Here is a 26,007-nt window from a genome sequence, read left to right as displayed (position 1 = left end):
TACTATGCAAAGAATTTATTTTAAATTTTCTGATTTCAATGAATGTTTTATTAACATTTAAATAAGTGTTACACCTGATCAATAGTTTTGACAAAGGATGTTAATTAACCAATTACATAATGTCCTTACAGGTAGGTTAATAACACATTTTTCTGGCTCCTATTATGGAAGCTCCTTTTATGGTTCTTCTATATTCCCCTTGTTGCCTTCTCATTATAACTTGTGGCTGACAATTAAAGACAAAAACATTAGTGAGTTTAAGTCCTTTCCTCCCTCAGTGACCCTATTGATATCCTTCCTCTCTCTTCTCTCTCTGAGGGGAGTTTCCTTCTGAATCAGAGGCACACCCAGTCAACTTTGTTTTTCACTCTGCTTAAGTTTTACTCTGGGGATTTCTCATAGTACATACTGTAATCTTATCATACTTCCAATAGTTCACTGTGCATTGAAACTACTGAGGTGCTTAATGTCAGGGGATACTTTTGAGACTTTTTTCTTTGACTGTGAATTTGTTTAAGTTTAAACACTCGTTCTCATTTCCTGCTTTGCTCAGGGTAAGTTGAGAACGCCTCTTTGGGACCTTGGGTGGGCCTGAATATATTTTGATATGCAAAAGATGTGCTTTAGATGTGCTGTAATACAAACATCCCAAATACTATACTACTGGACACTTTGTTGAGATTGTAATCAGTACTCCAAAATCAAAAGAAATAATATTTCAACAGCAAAGCATGAGTGTTCACATATAAGCAGAATGAGTAAAATATGTCATGATCTCCTGTCATGTCACACTAGTTTATATTTTGAAATAAGCTTGTAAAAAAATCACAAAAGCCTTCATATTTCTTGAAACTATTTGGTCTGTAGCATCTTAGGGCAGCATTATATAAAATCATTTCCTTGTTTTGTTGAAAACACATTACTCTTCAGAATGAGCTTTAATCTGCTCCTAGAACCTTTGCAGGTGATCTGATCCTTAGATATAAAAGTTTGTGTGGACTTGCCTTCTGTAGTGTCCTTCGTCTTCACTGTTCTGTTTCTGGTTGTATACTCGCCTTTCATCAGCTGGATTTTTTCTGTCAGACAATGCTGTTAATAGTCCTACAATATTTAGCACCCTGATTGTAATATTACACACACACACACATACAGAGAGACAGACAAAATAGCCCATAATTTAAATGACTTATAAATTTAAGCAGATATTGGAATCAATCCAATAAGATGTACATAAACATTTGGTCCATTGTGGGGAATTTTGGGAGTTTCCAGAAGGCAAAATTTCAGTTGATTCTTAAGGGTTATCATAGAAGGCAAACAAAGAAAGCAGTGTAAGTCTGATGATGAAAAAGACTCCATCTACTTCACAAAGCATGGCAAGGGAAGGGCTGCTGTGTATTCCAAAGTCTGTATATGGTATCAAGAACATGAAGAAAACATGCAAAAGATGTGGATTATCCAAGGCCTTCCAAAATATTTTAAGAAGCAAGGATTTTTTAAAGCTATTTTATTTTATGTTTTATGAAACTGATGAGCTATTAACTTATTTTACCAGGGTTTAAGTATGGCCTAATAAGAGAAAACTGGTACTATGAGCAAAGAAAGCCAACTAAGAAAATTAAGCCTAAAAGGAGAAAAAAAGAAGTAGCTATTGAAATAGTTCTACCCATTAAATGCTATCATCTGTCACTAGAAAGTATGTAACAAACTTACTATACTGTGGGCACTGAAAGCAAGATCTAATACCTGGTGAGACAGGATGCTCATGGGAGCTGCTAAATAAAGAGCTAAGTGTAAGGTCAGTGCCCCAGCAAGGGTCATCTCTTTGCACCCAACACTCATTCCTGTGCATGGAGAAAGGATGCAGCCAATTTGCAGATAAGCCATTTGAAGGATCATCTAGGGACTGGTTCTAGTATCAATAAAGAATGGGAAAAGGAACCAAACTCCAGAATCAATATATAATTGGAAAAAAAACAAAACAAAACCCTGAGATTTCAACCTTCAAAGCCCATACTATAAATACTGTAACAAACACTGGTTTCCACACTTTCTTTCATCACTACCATCACTAACCTAACTTAGCCATCATCACCACCAGGGAAGAATTCTTTTGACTTATCAACTAAACAGTTCTGCACTCGTTTTCCCACAGCGGCACAGTCACAATCAAGTCTCCTTTTTCCACATGCTCAGGTTGAACAACACTGTGGCGTGGATTATTCACTCACCTAGGCCTATCCTGTTCTTGAAATTGTCTATTTATGTGTGTAATTCAGTATACTGTTATTCTCTTGTAGGCTCACCCATAATTTTGAGAGATGGTGAATCAGTTCAAGAAAATTGTTCTTCTGTTAGGATTAGAACGTATCAGTGACTATAACTTTAGAGTGGTTAAGTCCTTACTGACCCATGACCTACAACTGACTAAGAAAATGCGAGATGACTATGACAGAATTAAGATTGCAGACTTACTGGAAGAAAAGTTCCAAAGGGATGCCGGATTGAGCAAACTGATAGAAGTATGCCAAGATATTCCAGAACTCGAAGACCGTGTTGACATGCTTAGAAAAGAGATGGAAAAAGGTAATAAGGAAACACCCTGGCTGTACACTTCCTTTCTACTCTCCCCAACTTTGCTAGCTCCTTGCAGTGATCATAGCTGATATGCCCCTTCCCCAGTGTGTGCATCAGGACCTATAGAGTGGCTTTAGATACTTTAGATATTAACAAGTTATTGGAAACTTAGGGAACCCCTTTCCAGCAAAGAATTCTAATGCATTTGGAGATAGATATCTTTGGAGTGGGTGAAGGAAAAGAAAACAACAAAACATAAGTTGATTGGAGAAACAAGAGCTTGCAATACAGTGGAATGAACAGAAAATTATAAAGTTAAAATTTTAATATTACAGTTAAAAATCCTCACATCATCTCACGATTCCAAATTAAGATACACCATCATTAATATTTTTCCTGGTTACAAATGTGAGTCGATATTTAAATAGAACCCTGAATCTAAAAGATGTGACGTTCTCTTTTAAAAAGTCACTGGGTTCAAAGTACACGAAAAAAAAAAGTGGGCATATTGCCTCACATCTGTGACCTCAGCACTCAGTTGGCTGGGACAGAGGCATCTCCAGTTTAAGACTAACCTGAGGCTCATGGTGAGATTGAGATCCTGTCTCAAGAAAATAAAAGTAACCCAAAAGGTAAGTGACAGAAGGTAAGCACTGTTAATCCATTGTCAAATAACAGAACACATAACAATTTCTTCCCCTGTTTCTGTCATTTTCCGAGACCTACTGACGATAATCTATCATATCATCATGCAAATTTTATATTCTTAAAAGCAAACTATAGGATAAAAAGTCTGGGATTGGGTTTGGTTGGTGTGCATCGAAATCCCCAAGAGGGAAGACTGTCATTGCACCTGAGAAGAACAAGGAAATCCAGAGGCAGTCACAGTGTCTGTATTTTCAGTGGCAGGAGCAGGACATATACTGAAACACAAGGAGGAGGCAAAACAGCACTAAACGTAGTTCAGCTGTCTTACAACAAAACAGCTTCATTTAGTTTACTGTCTATCCTTTATTTTATCAGTTAAAAATAAAAACAAAAGAAAAGCTAAAACTGCTGCAAAAAGACGGAGGCAGGATGAATCCAGTACTTCCCAGCTTACCTCTGATACAAAGGAAGGTTCGGAACTAGAACCAACTGTGAAGATGCCTTCATCAGAGGTATGTTGTCTATAATCTCACTGAAAAGGCATCCACTAATGTTGTTCTCCTCAATACCTTTCTCTGAGTACTTAGTCTGAACCCTCATCTGTGCCAAGGAAGGACCTAGCAAAAATAAAGTGAAGGGTCAACAAATTCATAATTTCTGGCCATTCATTTTGTTTTAGGACTGTAGAACTGCTGTGTACGTTAGTACAATATAATTTCCTGTAACAAAAATGTAAAATCATTACTTGATCTGTGAGTGTGCGTGTTGTGTGTGTGCATATGCGTGCATGTATTTGTTGATGCTGAAGGTTGACTTCGAATACTCTGCTGAATCAGACTTCCTTTTACCTTTGAGACAGAGTCTCTCTCTGGACCTAGAGCTATGCTATTGGACAGCAAGCCTCAGTGACTCTTCTATATGTTGAGCCTCCAGCTGCTCTTGGACCAGCTGCTCAAGCGCTTATAATTTTTTCATAGTTAAAGGCCACTGATCTACCCGGGCTTGTTAGTAAACCATTTTAAAGGTAGAACCATTGGTATTTCAGCTATGCTCCACCCCCTTATAAAACTGGAAACTTAATCTCTGTTTGTCCTATGTTTGGACAATTGGCAAAGACTGGGGTTGTTTTGATGATATATATCAATACCTTTCCCAGTGTCATCTACCATTTCATCCCTTAGTTCATCATGGGCTGTCTCTGGGATTGCAGGAATATTAATTTGAGTACCCCAGTGTTTTGAAAGATTCTTTCCCCTTAAATTTATGGGTATGTCACCCACATAAGGCCTTAACTTTTCTGTTTGACCTTCTGGTCTCACATATTTAATTCATCACACACTACTTAACGTGAGATAACTTTCCAATTCCTACAAACTATGTATTAACCTTTTGAAGTGGCTACACTTAATTGCAATATTTTTGTGAAATAGTAGTTATGTCAGCTTCTGTATCCACCAAACATTGCATTTCAATACCATTTACTTGCAACTTTAATTTTGGCCTCTGATCATTAACAGACCCAGGATTCCAAGCCAGACCAGTGAAATTTAGTGCCCAAGTTTCTAGGAGACATTCTGATTAGGAAGGGCAGAAGGTAGGAGTTAGGAGTACCTACATTCAATCTATAATGCCTCTTACATCCCAGGGGGAAGCTGGCAGGGCGGAAATATTTTCAAAGGGAGAAATGAAAAAAATGTGTTTGATCTGATTTTTGAAAAACATTTATCAGGATTCAAAACAATTTAAAAAAATATATTTCCCCTTCAGAAAAGTGAAGATACAATCACCAAATCACTTGACATTGTGACAACACCGTTACTCCAGGAAGAGAACAACCTTCCAGAACTTTCAGCAACCAACACACGCCCAGCTGAGAGTGAACGCCAGGCTCCTCAAGAGATTCCAACAACAATCTCCAGCAGCCTCCAGATCCCCCGGCAGCCTCATAAAACACGATCCACCATATTGACAACATCTCAGGATCCTTCAGAACCATGTTCCACCAGTGACTGGGCTTCCCAGGTATCTCCCGTGACAGCCTTTAGCAGCAACCCGACCATCCACAATTCTCTGGCAACATCAACACTTTCTTGTAGTCGCCAAGCTTCTCTGGAGTCTCAAAAAACAATGCCCAGCAGTGTTCTGGCCTTTCAGGGAACCCCAGCAACACTGTCCAGCAATGTCCCAGCCTTGCAGATGACCACAGCAACAGTGACCAGGAGTGTTCAGGACACTTGGAGGCCTCAAGCAACAGTGCCCAGCAGTGACCAGGCCATTCAGATGACTCCAGCAACAATGACCAGTGGTCATAATAGCCCTCATGTGTCTGCAGCAAAAGTATTCAGCAGTTACAATACCCCTAAGGTCCTCCCAGTGACAGTGCCCAGCAGATTTCAGGACTTTCAGGTAACTTCAGCAACAATGACCAGTGGTCACAATAGTCCTCAAGTGTCTGCAGCAACAGGATCCAGCAGTTACAATAACCCCCAGGCGACCCCAGCAACAGTGCCCACCAGTATTAATTGTCCTCCGACGTCTCCAGCAACACAGCCCAGCAATCTTAGGGCTCCTCAGGTACCTTCGGCAACAGTGCCCAGCAGTTCCACTGCTACTTCGCCTTCTCCAGAAACACCTCATAAGGTAATGATTAGCTGTTCCCATAATATAACGATGACAACAATCTTGGAAGGATATGCTATTAATCCTCTATGATATATGATGTTTTATTTAAATAAGCCACTTGCCTGCTTTAAATATATGATTTAAGGTCCTTCTGTAAATTCGTTGTTCATTTTATACTCCTTTTATGCTCTGCTCAATTTAAAACAAAAAACAAAAACAAAAAACAAAACAAAACAAAAAGCTATGATTCAGTGAGCACCTGAACACCCTTGGTCTTTAAGGGAGACAATTAAATATTATTCATTTAATTTTGTTTTTGTTGTTTTGGCTTTCATCTTTATTTTTGACTCAGTGAAACATGACTGTGATATTTTAGTGGAAAATGAGAAGTAGAAATATAAAGTTAAGCAGATTCTATCATCAGTGATTCCTTTTATTTTTTAGTTATACCAATCTCATCTTAGAAAACTTAAGAAAGTAGATAATACACAAAAATAAGTAAGTTTTACACTCTCTAGAATCTCTTTATGAAATGCCACATTTCACTATCCAGTTTTGTATTTTGTTACATATATGCAGATTATTCTTTACTTACCAAATTTACATCACAATTCACATAATTTTCTATAGTCTGCGTTTTCAAATTTTATTTAAGTGGGCCTTGAAGACGGCCCAGTGAATGAAAACCCTTGCCACAAAACCCTGACAATCTGAATTTGGATCACAAGAACCCATGTAAAAGTTGGACACAATAACATACATGTGTGTAACTCCAGTGTGCCCCAAAGTAGAGATTGGAGGCAGTGACAGGAGAATCCACAGAAACTCATAGGCCAGCCTGGTAGGCATGTACAGCAGTGAACTAGAGAGACTCTGTCTCAGACAAGGTAGGTGAGAACTAACATCCTATGTTGTCTCGTGCTCACAGACAGATGGAACACACACACACACACACACACACACACACACATTCTATATCCAACATCCATATTCACACACAGTCTTGAACTGCCATTCCATCAACCGATACAGATTTAAATGATTTTATTATCTGAAACATAGCAATAAAGATAATCCTGTGTTGTTTGGCTTTAGGCTATTTCTGTTGGCTTTAGGCTTTTTTCTATTCCTGAAAACAATGAGAACTTCTTTCATTTCTGTAGATGTAACACTTGCTTGTGAAGTCCTGTGCAATTTTTGTCAGGCATTCTTAGCGCTATTTTGAGGTACTGCTCAAGTCACATTGGGAAGGCACTTCATAAGGTCAGAAAACATTGAACCACAATTGATGAGAAGTCAGAGTCAAACCCCGCCATTCTCAGGTTTCCAAATCAGTTCACAGCAGAGGGCTGTCGGTTTCTAGCTACCTCCCTACATTGGTCTCTGAGTTTCCTGTGACTGCCACCATACTTCTTCATTTCACAGTACGCTCCTGAGTTAAAAGATAGTGCAGAGAAGCTACGTGTGTGGCACACACCTATACTTCCAGAAAAGACTGGTGGGCACCTGTGAGATCAAGGCCAGACAGCTTGATCTACATAGCAAGTTCAGAGCCAGGCAGAGATGCATGTTGAAACCTTGTCTCAAAAAAAAGAAAGTTCTGGGGAAGGAAGGAAGGAAGGAAGGAAGGAAGGAAGGAAGGAAGGAAGGAAGGAAGGAAGGAAAGAAGGAAGGCTTTGCAGTCTGCAGTCTTCTGCTGAGGACTTCAGGGATAGGACAGAGATAGGACTTCAGGGATAGGACTTCTCTTCCTTCCTTTTCCAAATTCAGGATTCTCCTCTTTGACTACTCTTATGCAAGTGGAAGAGCTTCTAGTTTGAATTATTCAGATGAGCAAAGTCCTGAGGGTATTTCCAGTGGCTGCCTATGAAGTGTTTTACAAGACTTGGTTTTGTGTGTTTGTGTGTATGAAAAGACTTGTAATCTAAGTTTTAAGAACATGTTGTAAGACTCAGGATGAAGCTCACAGGGAGACAATTTGTCCAGCATTCATAGGCCTTTAGTGCATTTCCAAACACCACAAATGTACTTATGCAATCTACTTACCTATTGTGAGTAATTAGTATATGCTGGAGTTACTGCCCAGATCTCTATTTATTCCCCATCAGTTATGTAATGGCATATTAGACATTGTTCAGACTTTTCCACTCTGCCTAATAAATATATTCTTTAGTGTCTGTCTTAACTGTGCCTGGTTCTCATGTGTGCATTCTTTGCAGAAACAAAGATGGAAGACTTTACCTAAACAACCTTCTGAAGAAGATGGCCTCCAACACGGTTCCAAACAAGTAATGGTGTTAAAAGCAACAGAACCATTTACGTATGACATGAGAGAAGACAAAAGGATGTTCCATGCCACAGTGGCTACTGAGACTGAATTCTTTAGAGTGAAGGTGTTTGACATAGCTCTAAAGGAAATCTTCATCCCCAGGAAAGTCATTGTCATCTCAGATTATATTGGCTACAATGGGTTTCTAGAGATATACAGAGCCTCCTGCGTATCTGAGGTGAAAGTGATAATGGATATCCCACTTTCACTGAGACAAAGAGCCACGGCAACACCTAAAATTAATACTATTTGTACACAAAGAGTAGGAACATTTGTGAATGGAGTCTTTGCAGTATATAGTGTAAGTTGTTACGTCATTTTGTAAAATATCATTTGCAACCTCAGATTTCAAGCCTTAACTTGGCAGCTGGAATATGATTTTCTGCACACAGGAAAACAAGGCCTCCTTTATCAGGGAGAAGAAAGTGGAGCTTCCCATTGTAAAGTGTGGGGTAGCCTCTCCACATTCTTTTCTAGGTATCACTGTAAACATGTTCCAGAAGGAGACTCCACACAAACTGGGCATTTTACTATGTTCTTACTCTGGTGACCTATTTACAGTGTTCTGTATCACCACCCAATGCAAATGTTTGTTTGCATTCTTCTCTACCTTTATCAGTAGCAACTTAATTACCAATAATGGTTGATATCCTTGCCTGGATAATTGTTGTGACAAATAGCATCAGGCAGCAAGTTGCTAAGGTACTGATGACCTCATCTTTAACCTGTTGTAACTTCCATTCAATTTTCTCATAATATCTTTATTGTTTCTTAGATAATATTACATACCAAGCATCTTGATTATATTCACCCTTCACTATTTCCCTGACTCCTTCCAAACCATTTTACCCCACCATTCACATCCTCTTTTTATTTTGTTTTATTTTTTTATTTTTAGAAGAGAACTATCCTGAATTAAGTAGCCTGGATCTCAGCTTTTTACAATATTCTCTCCCCCTCTTCTGTGACGTTTCCTGAACCTGAAACCTGGAGGTTGTATTATGAATGTGTTACTAGCAGGAGGGCTCTCCCTGGTCAGTGGATCTCTGCATTTTGACCCATGTGGCTTTCTGTAATGGTCTTCATCTGATGCAAAAAATAAGCATCTTTGGGAGGTGTGGAAGCTTCACTTTTTTTGTGGCTATAAGGATAAGAATTTAGAATGCAGTTAGAGATTATACTGGCTCAGGCAACTGACAGTAGGTTTCCCTCCAGGCTCAATGTTCCAATAATTTATTATGCCAAGCATGGATAACTTCCTACCGAGTGAACCTTATATTCAATCAAGTAACTGCTGGTTACTTCCAGGGTACAAATGCCACTATTTCACCTTGCAGAATATCTTGCCATGCTGTTCATCATCATGGTTCATCATCAGTGTGCCTGGGATAGAAATATTGATTGCTATTCTCTTCGGCAGTTTGCATGGCCATATGAAAGATAGATTTTATCTTTTAGAGCATTCTCCACACTGATTTCCAGGGTGCCTGTACCAGTTTGCAATGTCACCAACAGTGAACTGGAGTTCCCCTTTGCCCACAATAACATTAGCATCTGCTGTCCAATGTTTTCTTGATCTTAGCCAGTCTGACTGAGTTTAGATTTATCAAATGAGTGTCAAGCAAGTAACCTCTACCTTAAGTCTTAAGAGAAACAAGCACAACAGAATCAGATGGTGCAAATTTAATGTTTGAAATATTTGTAACAGAGTGAATACATTTGTGCATTGAGAAAACATCATCTATTTGATGGACTCTTGGACTGGGAGTCTCAGACTTACAAAGAGCCACAACTCACTCTTCCTAATTCTTGTGGCATTACCTAAGACACCCTTAATGGCAATCAACTGATTTTTCCATATTTGGGCTCCTTAACAACTCTCAATGTTTTCTAGAATAATCCATCAGACAAATATCTTAAATTAGAAAATCATGAGAGGCATTTCCTAAGATAGGATTTGTGAACCAGAATGCCTGAAAGCTGTCTTGTACCCATAATTCTAAACCCAAGTCTATATTTGCCTTATCAGAGACAAGCTAACACTGTTTTGTCTCATAGATGCGACAACCCTTGACACATTTCTCAGAAGATGGGTGTTATTTTTTTCCCCCAGAGGACAGAAAGGAATGAATTCATTCACTATGGAATAGAAGACAAAACAGGGAAGATGGAAGTGGTGGTGTATGGACAATTTACCAGTATCTACTGTGAGCCAGGGGATAAACTCAGACTCTTCTGCTTTGAACTGAGCTCAAGTATGAACATGTGGCAGCTGAGATCTGTGAGGCACAGTTACATGCAGGTGGGTGCACTAAGGCATCATCATACCTCCTGACAATCACTTTTAATTCTCTGTTAAGCCTTGACTGTGACTAAAAGGAAATTTAGTTTTGAACATTAATATATGTAAACATTTTATTATCATCATTTTTTAAAAGAAGGGTTATTTTGTTAGTTTTGTTTCCTTTTGCCTTTGTATTTTTGAAAATCATTTTTCATGGAATATGTTGTTATCACAGTTTCCCCTCTCTTATCTCCTCCCAGATCCTCCCACCTCACCATCCATCCATCTCCACACCTCCTTTATCTCTCTATCTTTAGGAAACAAACAGGCAGAAAAAGAAAATAGCTGGAATAAAACAAAAAATTGCAAAAACAGGAGAAATACATATGTGCACACACACACATACACACATACACACACACACACACACACACAATAGAAACAAAAGCTCAGAACCATAATACACAAGCAATAGACCAATAGGGTTAAAAAATTAAAAAAAAAAGAAAGTCCAAAGCATTATGTAATAATGACAGAAAAATAAAATAAAATAAAAAGCCAAAACTACCCTTGAATTCATTTTGAGTTTACCACCTACTTTTAAGTGTAGTTTGTATACACAGTGAGATATCATTAGAGAACGAGAACAATTTTTTCCTTTGAAAGCAGTTGTCTACCGGAAATAGCTTCTTGGTTAGGAACGAGAGCTTGTATCCACTTCCCCCCTCACAGGTTTCAGATCCTGTTTGGGTTGAACTTGTGCATGCCCTGTGCATTCTGCTGCATTCTCTGAGAGTTCGTACGTGCATTGGTTCTGATGCATTTAGATAGTTTTGTTTCCTTGGGTTTTCCATACCTCTACTTCTACATTTTTTTCTGCCCCCTCATCCACATAGTTCCTTAAGCTCTGAGAGGAGAGATTTGATTAAGACATCCTATTTAAAACTAATGGTTCCAAGTTCTCTCACAATCCGGATATTGTCTGGACTTGGGTCTCTGTGTTAGTTTCCACCTTCCACAAGAGTGAGCTTCTCCGGTGATGGCTGAGTGAAGCAATGAACTATAGGTAGAGCAGAATGACATTAGAGGTCATTTTGTTGCTACATTCATTTAGCAGAACAATAGTAACTGGATTTTCCTTAGGTTCCTGGCTTATCTAGTAAATGTAGTAAATCATAGTAAAAAAGAATATTCAGAAAGAATCTCAATCTATTCTCCAAGTTAAATAATAAAATTGCTGTATTTATCAAAACAGAGACATTATTTGATAGGAATTTGTCCTGATGGGTTTTAAATTGATATTGTCAAATAGACTGAAGACCCCAAAGCTCGGGGGGCTCACATTTAACATGAAAATGTTTATCACAGAGGATCATGAACATACCCCATATATCAGGATACCTTATGACATCAGAGCACAAGGAACTAAGATTCATGCTCTTGTAACACAATGAGATTCAGTATACACTACCAAATACAGCTAATGCACTCATGAAATCTCGGAACTGACCTATCCGTTCACATTGAAATGTGTCCAGATCCCCTTTATTCTCAGGACCATAAGTCAAACATTCCAACCCCCACCCAACCCCCAGAAGTTGCATTAGTCATGCCTTCTGTACTATCTTCTTAACCATCTGTGCAATAACATCTTCCACTCAATTCCTGCCTTTCGTACTGCTGTTTCTTTCTTCCTACTATTGCTCCAAGGCATGTCCTGCTCTGTCGGTGTTCGTGCCTAATGGGTATGAATAACTCATTTTATGCTCTCAAGCAGTGGGGGCAAAGCTAATTCCAAGCACAGTCATTCAGTTAAGGAGTTAGGTAAAGAAAGAGAGGTGGCTCATAAAGACAGTATGGGTAGTGGAGTTTGGCAAACTGTTTCCCAACATACCTGACTTCTTCCTTTTCTTTTCCAAGGTCATCCAGTCTCGGAGGAGAGACACAGAACCACCCAATCCCCATTTAGTTATTGAAACAGCCCTACCCTCTTATTCATTGACACCTGAACAACACTGGCAATGATGTTTATGGTGCTAAGATGCAAGTGCAGAAGAAAAATGTACATATGGCAAATGGTGAAATAAAATGCATACAAAATCCAGCTCTAAGTTTTAGGAAATAGTGCTTTCTTTTCCTTTGTTGTTTATACATTTTAGATTCTCTATATTCTACATTTTCCATCTGTATGTTTCGAAACTTGAAAAAAATAAATATTTTATGTAAAGTGGTGCTTCCCCAGGAGTCTCTTTCATCCATGTATAAGTCATTATTAATTAATTAATTTGTGCCCTGAAGATCAGGGTGCAACACATAGGGTTCAAGAAACATACCAGAGTGTACTTTGGGTGTGACAGACAAGAACAGATCCCTTTCCTTGAAGGATCAGGTTGTATTCCACTCAGAGAAATCATGTTAAAAGGAAGGTAGAATATGAATTGCAGTTACCAAGACTTATATTCCAAGGAGGGGTTTCACTGGCTGAGGAAAAAAACAAAACAAAACAAAAAAAACATGGAGAAGGAAGGATGGATACCTTTTCAAAGTTCATCCCAGACAGGATATGAATGATTATTTTACTACATGAGAGGTCTCTGGTGGTTTCATGAAGGCACTAGTTATGCTAGAACTTTTGGCCCTGTGATGTGGACTACCTGAGTCCATTCATTTATTCACATCTCGGGATTCCTCAATAGCTCTCCAATACTGCAGTTCCTGGGTTTCGCTGTTATGTGTGTAGAGCTACTGGAAGGTATTCCAGGCAGATATCAGGCAGATAGTGAAGGTAGTTAACTTGGTTTTTAGTAGAAAGGCTGAGAACTGGCGGGGGGGGGGGTTAAGAAAAGTGGGTTGGAGACCCCGAGGGAGGGGCAGAAGGAGGGGGTTTACTACTCTTTATTCCAGGACTTTTTCTTTCTAACTGACATACATATGGCAAAGAGGCATCAAAGTTCTGACACTGCATACCTTGTCTGGAGAGCCAAGACTCACAATATATCGTTTCAATTTTTTGCTCTCTGATTATGTGTCTTATTATAGTACATTTAGATGCCAGGTAGATATTATATATCCTTGTCTAATATTATGCTAATAGCATATGCATGTCTGTATACATTTATATTTATGCAGATGTACAGTTATTTACACATGTATATAAATATAATTCATGATTGCCTAGGTATACGAATGTTCATATATCTGTCTACTCGTAAAAATTATTTTAGTCATCATATTCCTTTATCATGGAATCAGAGAGCTAACGAAGTGGACAAAATTATAACGTTACTCTGCTGGTTAGACACAAACTTTAGGAGATATAAACAAGGGCAGGGTTTCTAATCAAGGAAACAATTAACCAACAAATTATTGCAATATCAAACATCTATTCACAAAATTCTTGCTCACTCAATTTCATAAAAAGCATACCACTGGACTTGAAGACACAGGTTAACTCTGCCTTGGTAATAGCAGGTGATTTCACCATAACATTTTTTTTCCAATAGACAGGCCACTGAGACAAAAAAGTAGAGAAGCATTAGAATTAAATGGCATTATTCGTCAAATAAACCTAACAGATAGCTACAGAATATTCTACCTGAAGGCCAAAGAACACATATTCTACTCAGCAGCCTATGGAAGCTTGTCTGAAAACAACCACATAAGAGGATATAAGATAAATCTTAACAATTTTAGAAAAATAGAGATCACTCCATGTATCCTAACTGACCACAGTGCAATAAAGCTTAAACTCAACAGAGCAAATATCTTGAGTAGACTGTATTTTAATGTTGCAGAGGAGTTTACCTAAGTACAGGTAGGAAGAATTCAGTAGAGTATTTCAAATCTTGAGATTTTTATAGCTAAGCCATATATATGTGTGTGTGTGTGTGTGTGTACATATACACACACACACATATTTGGCTTAATTGTATGTATATGTTTAATTATATATGTATGTATATACATACATATGTTAGTTTAACTGAGTTATGGATTGGATACATTATTTTCAACATGGATATTTAATTTTCCCAGTAGTCTTTGTAGAAAAGAATGCACTTTTTTTATTTTGCTTTGTGTTTACAGTTTTATGGGAAAATAAGTATAATGTAGACATGTGAGAGATTTTGCCTTCTTGTGTTCCATGGGCTTATCTTGCCCCTAACATCACTGTGTCATTATGATCTTTACATATCTTTAAAAATATTTTAATTATTTCACTAGGTCTCACAATATCTATCTTTAACTATACAGAATATACTTCAAAAATATGATACTGTTTTACAGGCTGTATTAAGACTTTGCAACCTTATTCTCCTAATTTCTGCCTCTCATATTTTGTATTTGTTGTCATATTTTTTGATAGCTGATGTTTGATATTTAATTAAACATTTTGGGTTTAAATCCATAATTAAACACTTCCTGCTTTTAAATATTCTACAAACATTACTAGTACCTTTGCTTAAGATCAGGAATTGGCAAAGTATGATCTCTTTCCTCTTTTTATACAGCATAGCTGTTTCTTTAAGAGACAATAAACTAAAAGTTCTTTTTCATTTTTTTTTAAATGCTCAGGAAAAAATACAAAGGATAATATTGTGCAGAATAGGAGAAAATAGAGGAATTTCTAGTTTCTGTGTCTATAAACAAGATTGTATTACAATACAAATAGGTTCATTTATTTGCATTTTTTATGGCTATTGCCAGTTAAAAGCTAACTAGATGTAGCAGAGGTCATACAGGCCAAAGAGCTTAAGACATACATATGACTGGAAAGCCAATCTCTGGCTCTTACAGTCTTATGGCCCCTCTTCCACAGTGTTCCCTGAGCCTACGGTGCAAGAGTTCTATTGCAGATGTAGCCCTTATGACTAGGATCCACAACTCTGCACTTTGATTGATTGTGATTTTTCTATAATGGAGTTTTCTTGTGTGCTTGCTCTGTGACCTCAGCTCGCTGGGAAGGGATCTAGAAAAGGCTGTGATCCTTGCAAATTATCTAACAGTACTTTTTATTATAAGGACAGTTTATCCCAGGAAAGAGCATACTAATTAATTATCCTATAGCAAAAGTCAGCCCTGAAAATATACATACAAGTAACATTAAAGAGATTGAGCATGTTGTATTTATGTATGTATGTAGATACACATATATGCTAGTAACAACAATTAATAAAAAAAAGAGAGAGAGACCATGTGAAAGAAAGCAAGCAAGGAATCATATATGGGAGAGTTTTGGAGTAAAGAAAGGGAAGAGGGAAGCAGTATCACTATATTATAATCTCAAAAAATAGGTAAGTAATAGAAAATATAGAACACCCACAAACTTTTCATCACTTTCTAAATCTGAAATCCTGAGTAAAATCATATATATTCATTAATAAAAATAAATAATTATGTGTTATTATTGAACAACCTTTCCTTTTTAAACACATAATTTTTATGCACCACGGAGAAAGGTGGAAGTGGAAACACAACTGTACTGAGGGACAGCCCTCTCTGAGGAGCCTGCCCAGCCACCGGAGGGCATGGCGATTGCCAGGCCTGGATCCACGGTCCTACTTCAGCCAGGATCTGTGCTGAAGTCTGAGGCCTGTGTGACCATGCAGATGAAGTCTGAAGACATGCAGAATTTCACATCATGCACCCCAATCTCGCTCATTTCTTAGCTTTCCCATATCTGCCCTCCACTCTTGTCACCTCTTCCCCAAAAGGAAATTAAACAAAATAATGGTAATAATAATAATAATAATAATAATAATAATAATTCTCACCAATTTGTTCCTCCATCAGTCACAGCCTTCTTTCATAGCAGTCACAGCTGTTGCACTCCAGTTCCACTGTCCTTGTACAGCTCTGCTTCTCTATCTTTCCCACCCCTCCATCACACAGTCTTTCATTGTAGTGCCATTGGGAGCTGCTGTGTGTCACACAGCATACCCTTGGCCCGTACAGCTTTACTTGCAAATGTTCATTGTCATGAGTCATTGGTTGAGTTCAAGGCCTCTGGCTTCTGCCACACCATCAACAGTGGACCCTCACCAAGACTCCTCTCAGTTATCCCCTGCTGTTGCCCACAGCCATGGAGATCCTGTGGCTATGGCTCCATAGGACCATCACCTCCACACACTCCAGCAGCTCATAGATGGGAGAGTTGTTGGGGTGGACCAACTCAAGGCCCTGGATCTGGGCTTCGGTGGTAGCTGAGTTGGGTGGTAGCTTGGGAGTAGGCTGGGTCTCCTCTGGACCCCCTCTCACTTCCCCAATCTCTTACACCCCGACCCCCACCCTCCTATACCTCATCTTCCTATTCCCCACATCCCCATGTCCTACCTGAGGAGTGGCAGGACCAACCTAGCAAGGGGTGGGGTCAGTTTAGCATGGCCCTTGGACACAGCCCAGACCAAGGACATCCAACAGGGTAACATGGACCTTGGGTAGCAGTACAGATCCTGGCTGAGGTAAGACCATAGACCTAGAAATGCCCTCCCACCCCCTGCAGCTCAAGCCTGGCACAATCACCATACCCTCAGGTGGTGACTAGGCAAGCTCCTCACATAGGCCTGTTCCTCACCACTGCTGTGGCTCCAGTCCTACCTCTCTCCAGAGAGCATGAACCACCCTGCTTCTCTTTGTCTCCCATCTCTTCATCAACTACTCATCTTTCCCATCTCTCCATCACATGTTTGTTCATTGTAGTGGTGCCCACCCCAGCCCCAGGAAGGGATGGACTCTTGGGTGTCTTTCCTTAATAATCTTTCTTAAAAGATGAAAATTTAAGATGAAAATCCTTTCAGGTTTACAGGCTTTTCTTATTTGTTCTCCTCTGAAATTGGTTATTTATCTATTTGGCTCATAATGGCTTATACAACTACATATGGAGAACATTTTCCACTCACAGTTTATTAATTCAACATGTATTTATATAATTATAACATCCTTGAATATCTATGTAGTGAAGAATAACCCAAACCTTAGACAAAGCAATGATTTAATTAATGACAATTTTACATATATTTTAGAGTTGTTTGTCGAGTATTTGTGCTATTTTAATTAGTATAACAGTATGATGTGTCTGTAAACTGCTATCTTCAGGTAGCCCAGTCTGGTTTAAGAAGCAGCATTAGAATTCTTCCGCAGATTGCTGCTTAGGTGAGTTGATTTCAATCTACACTTTTCAGCTTTAGTTTTTAGCTTTGAAGCTTTAATAACCTGGTTGGGGAAGAAAGGTGTAGACTGGGGTGCTGATGATTAATTAAGTCTCCTCTACTTTCAGTTATTGCGTTCTTCCAAAATGAACCTTTCTTCTCATCAAATCTCCTCCCCTTCCCTCACATCGCCTCTTAATTCCTTCCCTCTTGGATGACTTTCCTGAAGTACCTGCTCTGAACACACACACACACACACACACACACACAAACACACACACACACACACACTCATACCCAATACAGGCAAATATGAAGATTCCTCAGGTATCTGTCTAAAACCTGGGAAGAGAGACATCAGCCCCTATAAAAACTGTTAGGTGATGGAGAAGAGAGCAAAGCAGTATCAATGGGATAGGTGCCAGGGTGTGATGACTCACTCAACTGCCCTGGGCTCTGACAGATGCATGCACGTGCTGGCTCAGAAATTTGTTTTCAAGGTGTTTATAGTCTGACTTGACTTTTGACTGCATTTTTCCAGGATATGTGCAATTCTGGCCAAGCTTCCTTCAATAGACTTACGCTATAATCAAGAAACTCATTGTAGAGTTCTTTGAAAATGTGTGTGGGTAGGGTTGTATAGTGTGTACTGTGTATGTACATGTGTGGTGTAATGTGTGCGTGGTGTGCGTGGTGTGCGTGTGTGATGTAAAGTGTGTGTGGATATGGTATATGTGGTGTGTGTGTGTGTGTGGTGTGTGGTAGGTAGCCTGTGGTGTGTGGTGTGGGGAGAGGATTGAGGGAGTGTATCTGTGTAATGTCTTCCTTGGGGCATCCACTGCTTCATAATTGTGTATCTAAGAGATGCATTTTCTAAAGACAGGCTCCTCAGGTCTGTAAGATGCAGATGTGCTACATATCTGGCTCTTCTCCATCAAATCCTGTTCATCAGCCTCTTTTTGGTTTTCTGACAGAAAATGGAAGATGATATCCTCTTCTGAGAACTGACTTTTCCTTACCTTAAAGAAGCTATAGGGTCCAGATTTCAACTGTATCTTCTCTCCATTTTTTGACACCTTGAACAATATGAGTCTAAGTTTATCTCCTTCCTAGCATTTTATTTTGATCTTGTTTCCAAGCACTAACACTTCCATCTCCCTTTTTGTCATGCACGCCATATAGTACTCTATCTTTTTGCTCTCTCATCTGTGAAAGGAAAACAAGAGTCAAGCCCTGATGAGATGGCTATGGAAGAACAGCACAAACACAAAATCAATTATCAGACAGGACAGGAGCATCTTTCTGAAATAAATATACATAATTATTCCAGCTTTCAACAGACTTCTACCTAATAGTTATTAACAAGTATTAGTGGAGGGGGTAGGAGGATCTTTTTCAAAGCATGTTGTCTTTTGTCCCTCTTTCTAAACTTGAGCTCTTTCCTGTGGGAGGCCAGGATGCCTCAGAGAAACAACTAGTAGACAGGGAAGATGGGGCTAAAGGAAGACCTTGTGGTTAGGACTATCACTTAATGAAACAAGTCCAGATACACATGAACCAATAATAAAAGACCTAGTGAAGGAATCTTAAAGTTAAAAAGTCAATGATGAGAAATCAGTCACAAGTCCAGATTAAAGGAGGACCAGATGCTAGTCAGTTACACAAAATAAGGAACATATTTAAAAGGTAGTTTTATTGACTAAATGAATAAGTATTAGTGGGTAGTTGATCACATAGAAGGCTCAAAACTGAGGGATAGAAAGGGGTATTTTACACTGTAACTCAAGGAGGATAATCTCCTCATGTCACCTTTTCTGTCAAGACTAGAGAGGTAATCCTGGCTAACTGGTGCAGAAACCAACAGGTTCCCTGTGGTTCTTCAGGATCTGTCTTAGGCCAGAAAACTGGTCACACAGACTAGTTTTCCCTTATTCTTGTGGTGGTTTGATGAAAATGGCCCCACAGGCTCATAAGGAGTGCTATTATTTGGAAGTATTAAGACATGTGGCTTTGTTAAAGTAGGTGTGCATCACTGGGGGTGACCTTTGAGGTTTCAGAAGCTCAAGCCAGGACCAATGTCTCTCTCTCCTCCTGGTAACAGCCTGCAGATCCTGATGTGGAACTCCGAGCTACTTCTGGATGTCTGCCTGCATGCCACCATGCTTCTCATTATGAGGATAATGGACTAAACCTCTGAACCTATGACCCACCTTAATTAAATGTTGTCTTATATAAGGGTTGTCATGGTTAGTGTCTCCTCATAGCAATGGAAACTCTGACTAAGACACTTGGCATCTAGCAAGAATCCCCTGCTACCACTTCCATTCTCTTCATTCAGTACTAGGTCTTTGAACCATCCCTGTTCATCAGTCCTCAGCAGAGTTCTCAAAAAAAAAAAAGAAGAAGAAAGGAAGGAAGGAAGGAAGGAAGGAAGGAAGGAAGGAAGGAAGGAAGGAAAGTGACTTTGAATGTGCATGCTACATAAGTGCGTGAAAGCAACACAGAGGGGGAAATGAGTGTCTGCGTTTTTTCGGAGGCTACAAGGATAAAAAATAAATAAAAGGAACTTCAATATTAAAACATATGCATGGATCCCAGCACTGTAGGCATAAGGTTACTGTGTAATTCAAATGATGATTTCTGTATCCCCCACATCTGGTTGCAAGCCTTGTTTTGAGAATCTCCTTTCATGTTGTATAAACTCTGCTCCCCAATGGTCCTTTGATATGTCAATAAAGCAGCTTACACCCAATCACTGAGCAGAGGAGAAAATAGAGCTGGACATCCTGCCAGCTAGGAGGAAATACAGGATTGAGCCAGGGAATTCAGCCATGGATTGAGGTGCAGAAGACACCAGGAGAGAGAGAGAGAGCTCAGAGGAAAGCTGCAAAGTGCAAGTATCCTGGGGTATACACTGGGAGAAAAAGAGATCAGCTTAGAGAGTTAAGAATAAAGTAGCTGAATGGTGGGGCATCCTTTGGGTATATGCCCAGGAGTGGTATAGCTGGATATTGAATTAGTGCTACTCACAATTTCCTGAGAAAGCAGCAGATTGATTTCAGAGTGGCTGTACAAGTTTGCACTCCCACCAGGAATTTAGGAGGGTTCCCCTTTCTCCACATCTTCTCCAGCAGGTGCTGTCACTTGAGTTCTTCATCTTAGCCATTCTGATTGGTATAAGATGGACTATCAGAGTCCTTTTGATTTGCATTTCCCTTGATGACTAAGGATGTTGAGCATTCTTCTATTTATTTATTTTTAATATAATTTTTTATTTATTACAATTTATTCACTTTGTATCCCAGTTGTAACCCCACCCTCGTCCTCTCCCAATCCCTCCCTGTCTCATCTCCTCCCATGCCCCTTCCCCAGTCCACTGATAGTGGAGGACCTTCTCTAATTCCACCTGACCCTAGCCTATCAGGTCTCATCAGGACTATCTTTCATAGTATTCCTCTGTGTTGAGCATTTCTTTAAGTGTTTCTCCAACATAGATATTCCTCTGTTGAGAATTCTCTGCTTACTCTGCACCCCATTTTTTTAATTGTATTATTTGGTTTGTTGGTGTCTAATTTCATGAGTTCTTTAAATATTCTGGAGGATGCTCTGAAAGGCTCCACCTAGCAGGGTATCGAAGCAGATGCTGAGACTCACAGCCAAACTTGGGGCAGAGCACAGGTAGTCTTATGGAAGAAGGAGGAACAGAAGGACAAAGAGGGGACAGGAGCCCCACAAGGAGACCAACAAAGCTAAAATCCACAGGGTGTCCTTCAAAGACTGATGTACCAACCAAGGAGTATGCATGGAGAGGACCTTGACCCCCTTCTCAGATGTAGCCGATAGGCAGCGCAGTCTTCATGTGGGTTCCCGAGTAAGGGGAGTAGGGGCTGCTTGTGTCATTAATTTGATTACCTGCTCTTTGATCACTTGCCCCTGGTGCTGTGGCCTTGCTAGGCCACAGAGGCCACAGAGGAAGAGAATCCAGGCACTCACAGTGTTATACCCAGTTCACGAGCCCCCAAAAGATCTCCAGGAATCGACTCTGTTGCAAAACACATGAGGGTCTTTTTATTGAAAATCACAAGCTGCAGCTTGGGCCTACACAGCCCCACCGCCAAAGTGGTGGGAGCTGAGTGCCCCGTGCCCAGGTTAGTGGGGTGATTTATAGATTCTGGTCCATCCCAGCATGCCCAAGGCAGGGGCAATTCCTGCCTGGCAAGCATCTATTGGTCAAGGTGCTACATTTTGAATCGATTGGCTATAGAAAGGTTTCCAGACCATTAATGCCCAGGTGTCCCTCCCTAGGGAGAGGGTCCAGTTTCCTAACAACTGTATCTCTAGTGGGTGGGGAAAGAACACAGCGAGGCGGTCCTTCCCCTCAGGGCATTACTAGACTTCTCCACCCACATAGTTCAGGCCTTAATAATACCTGCTAATTTTTAATCTTTTTGGTCTCTCAACAGATGAGGCTTGATAAGCTATGGGCAGATGGCAGAGGAGAACTCCTCCTTTCAGTGGACTAAGAGAAGGGGAGAAGGGGAAGAGGGGGAGCGGGGCACTAAGAAGAATTGAAGGAGGGGGCTTCAATCAGGATAGGCAATAAATAAATTGTAAAAAAAATTAAAAATTAAAAACGAATGAAGTAGTAACTGCTCAGTTCTTGTGTTGTGAAGCATTCTATAAAAAAATATGCTCTCAATTATTTATATGATAGCCAGGTTAAGAGGGAAACTAAGAGAAACCAACACAGTTTTATGAAAATAACTATAATACAGCACTCAAAAGGCAGAGACACCCAGCAAGTGCCCAAACAGCCAGAACTACAGAGTAAGGCCTGTCTCAAAAAACAAAACAAACAAAATTAAAAATAAAACTTTTGTAAGTATTTTACACAAGTTTTGGCAAATTATTATCCTACAAATCCTTAACCTTTTAAAATTGTTTTTAATTGTTAAAATTATTTAAAGTCAATTAAATTGATTTTAATTTTTCAGAATTTATAGAGAAAAATACTGAAATGTAATTTCTGAAGATCCATGAAGGCTTAGAATAGAGGTTATATGTTATCTTATCCTTACTAATCAATATAAAATTGCATATAGGAATTTACTTTCTGGACTTTAAACATTTTATTCACAATTGTTCCACATAGCTGAGTTTTCAGCTTATTAATCTTAGGAGTTTTCACAGGATCTTTATAATGCTATTTGGGACACAGACTTTGAGTACCAACCATAACTGAGGAACTGGTCACCTCTAAGAAGTTACTGTGCCAAAGACAGTTTGGTATTTTAATTGTTCTCTTTGAGATAAATTTGTCTTTAAGCTGTGCATTTAGAACTTTTACAAAGAAAAATTAGGTCTCCATGGCACTGTCTCATAGAATATCTCTTGCGTCCCTTCCTAGGCCTCACACTCAAAGGATTCATGACTTTCAGCACCATGGCTACCAGTGGATCTTTCTGTAAACCTTTCTTTAATGACTTTCTGTTCTGTCACTATTTGCTTCTTCTGAGGCTGTGACAAGACAGAAAAAGTGTTATTTATGTGTCAATACTGCTTCATGTGGCCTTTAGTCAGAGTAAAACCACAGGGATGCAAGGAAGGCTTAACTGAAGGGAAAAAGAGACCTTAGGAAGAGATTAGAGACTTGAAATTATCTAGATTGAAAAGACACAAAAGGCGTATTTTTTAAAATTATTTGTAATAGCCAAAACCTGGAAACAACCCAGATGTCCATCAACGGAGGAATGGATACAGAAATTGTGGTATTTTTACACAATGGAATACTACTCAGCAATCAAAAAGGAGGAAATCATGAAATTTGCAGGCAAATGGTGGGATCTAGAAAAGATCATTCTGAGTGAAGTATCCCAGAAGGAGAAAGACAAAAATGGAATATACTCGCTTATATAGACCTAAAAGATAGGATAAACATAATGAAATCTATACACCTAAAGAAGATAATCAAGAAAGCAGACACGGGGTACGATGCTCAATCCTCATTTAGAAAGACAAATGGGCTATGCATTGAACGTATGACAGGAGTCTACCGCAGAAAGCATCTGAAAGACTTTACCAGCAGTGTTCCAAAATAGATACTAAGACTCACAACCAAACCTTCGGCAGAGTGCAGGGAATCATATGAAAGAAAGGGAGTTTGATGTGGAAAGGATAGAAGCTCCACAAGGACCAAACGTATCTGGGCACAGGGTCTTTTCTGAGATGGGCACTCAACCAAAGTCCATAAGAGGATAAAACCTAGAACCTCTGCTCGGATGTGACCGGTGATAGCTCAGTAATCAATTGGTTTCCCATAGTAAGGGGAACAAGGACTATTTCTAACAGGAACTCAATGACTGGCTCTTTGACCTCCCCACCTCCCAAGAGCAGTACTGTTAGGCCACAGAGGAGGACTTTGCAGCCAGTCCTGAAAATACCTGACAAAAGGGAGTCATATGAAAGGGGAGGAGGTCCTCCCCTATTAGTGGACTTGGAAAGGGGCAGGGAGGAGATGAGGGAGGGAGGGTGGGATTGGAAAGGGAATGAGGGATACAGCTGGGATACAGAATTAACAAAATGTAACTAATGAGAAAAATAAAATTATAGAAAAAAATTTATTCAACTTTTAATTACACTTTATTCATTTTGTATCCCCCCATAAACCTCTCCCTCCTCCCCTCCCGGTCCCACCTTCCCCCCCTTTCTGCATGCATGCCCCTCCCCAAGTCCACTGATAGGGGAGGTCCTCCTCTCCTTCTTTCTGATCTTAGTCTATCAGTTCTCATCAGAAGTGGCTGCATTGTCAGGGTTCTAGGTTATCTCCATAAATAGTCCTTGGTTGGAGTATGAGTCTCTGGGAAGTTCCCTGTGTTCAAATTTTCTTGTTCTGTTGCTCTCCTTGTAGAGTTCCTGAGGCTCAAGTACACAAAAAGGACATTTGCTCAACCATGTTTGTAGCAGCTTTATTTGTAATAGCCAGAAGCTGGAAACAGCCCAGATGCCCCTCAACTGAAGAATGGATGCAGAAACTGTGGTACACCTATACAATGGAATATTACTCAGTAATGAAAAATAAGGGAATCATGAAATTTGTAGGTAAATGGTGGGACCTGGAAAGGATCATCCTGAGTGAGTTGTCCCAGAAGCAAAAAGACACATGGTATATACTCACTCATATAAACATACAACATAGAATAAACCCACTAAAATCTGTACATCTAAACATACTAAGCAAAAGAGAGGACCCTAACTAAAATGTTCAATCCCCATCCTGAAAGGCAAAGAAGATGGACATTAGAAGAAAAAGAAAACAGGAAACAACCTAGGAACCTGCTACAGAGGGCCTCTGAAAGCCTCTGCCATGCAGACTGTGAAAGCAGATGCTGAGCCTGATGGCCAACTGTCGGGCAGAGTGAATGGAATTCTATCTAAGAAGTGGGAAATAGCAAAAGGCGTATTTTAGAAAAAAAATAGAACACAAAAGTTCTATATTCATGTGGGACAGTATAACTGACTCTGGAGACACAATCCCTGAATCAGAATCCTTCTTTGCTATGCAATTTATGAAGAGTGTATCTAAAACCTGAATCATTGTGATTCTGTCTTCTTGTGATTCTATTACAATATATTTCCCCTCCAGTAATGTAGTGAGTACTTATCTGATTCTTGTATGTGAGGAAGACCAGTGATATGCATGGAGCTCTCCCACATTGCCAGGAATATCTTCATGCATAATAAAAGTATAGATCATTAAATACGAGTAAACATAGATCTTAAAATGAGATTGCTAGACCCTCTGTAAAGTCTGGAATTTCCAGAAAGCCTCTGCCTTCAGTACTAAATGCCAGACTCCCTTCCTCAGCTGGGTTCCCTCCCTCTTATCTGGGGAAAACCCCAGCTCCTATAAGGAGTGTCACATAGCCTTCAGGGAGATTACAGGCCTATCACTTTCCCTAATAAGAATCTCATTCAATGTGTACCTGGGGATTCCTGGAAATACCTACCCTGTGCTAAGGAGGTATCTTGGTACCTTGTCTTTCAGCCAATGACATTTCTCCATACCCCTAAGGAACCTGGAGGATTTCCCCCAGCAAATCAAACACATTCACCTCCCAAGCCCCTCCCAGTTTCACATGAATTAAAGAGGCAAGCACACCATCTACTTCACAGGAAACTGGTTGTTTATTCTTCTGAGCATTAACACTGGGGAAGAAGAACAGCTCCCCTTCTCCCTGAAGAATTCATCTCCAGACACCCCACCACCCACACTGCCATGTCACCCCACACCCTCCCCACTCCCACCTTCCACCCTTTCCGCCCTCTCCCCTCCCCCACCCAATCCCACCCCACCCCCATTCCCCAACCCAACCCCATTCTCCACCCTCCCCTAACCTCCC

General features: G+C 39.8%; 1 protein-coding gene across 1 annotated transcript in view; it reads left to right on the top strand.

Moving 5' to 3' along the window:
* The window catches only part of LOC110542380 (uncharacterized), a 44,738-nt gene extending 32,051 nt beyond the window's left edge, over nt 1–12,687 (top strand). Inside the window, exons 8-13 of the mRNA XM_060365097.1 lie at nt 2,322–2,586; nt 3,601–3,737; nt 4,993–5,865; nt 8,067–8,477; nt 10,290–10,478; nt 12,381–12,687. Of these exons, the coding sequence (XP_060221080.1) occupies nt 2,322–2,586; nt 3,601–3,737; nt 4,993–5,865; nt 8,067–8,477; nt 10,290–10,478; nt 12,381–12,485 (1,980 nt within the window). The 3' untranslated portion in view covers nt 12,486–12,687. The remainder of the gene's footprint in view (nt 1–2,321; nt 2,587–3,600; nt 3,738–4,992; nt 5,866–8,066; nt 8,478–10,289; nt 10,479–12,380) is intronic.
* The last annotated feature ends 13,320 nt before the right edge of the window (nt 12,688–26,007 follow it).

The sequence above is a fragment of the Meriones unguiculatus genome, chromosome 11 (genome assembly GCF_030254825.1).
Source record: "Meriones unguiculatus strain TT.TT164.6M chromosome 11, Bangor_MerUng_6.1, whole genome shotgun sequence".
Classification (NCBI taxonomy): Eukaryota; Metazoa; Chordata; class Mammalia; order Rodentia; family Muridae; genus Meriones; species Meriones unguiculatus.
Note: the sequence above shows the minus strand (reverse complement) of the source record. Positions and strands in the feature narration are given on the sequence as shown.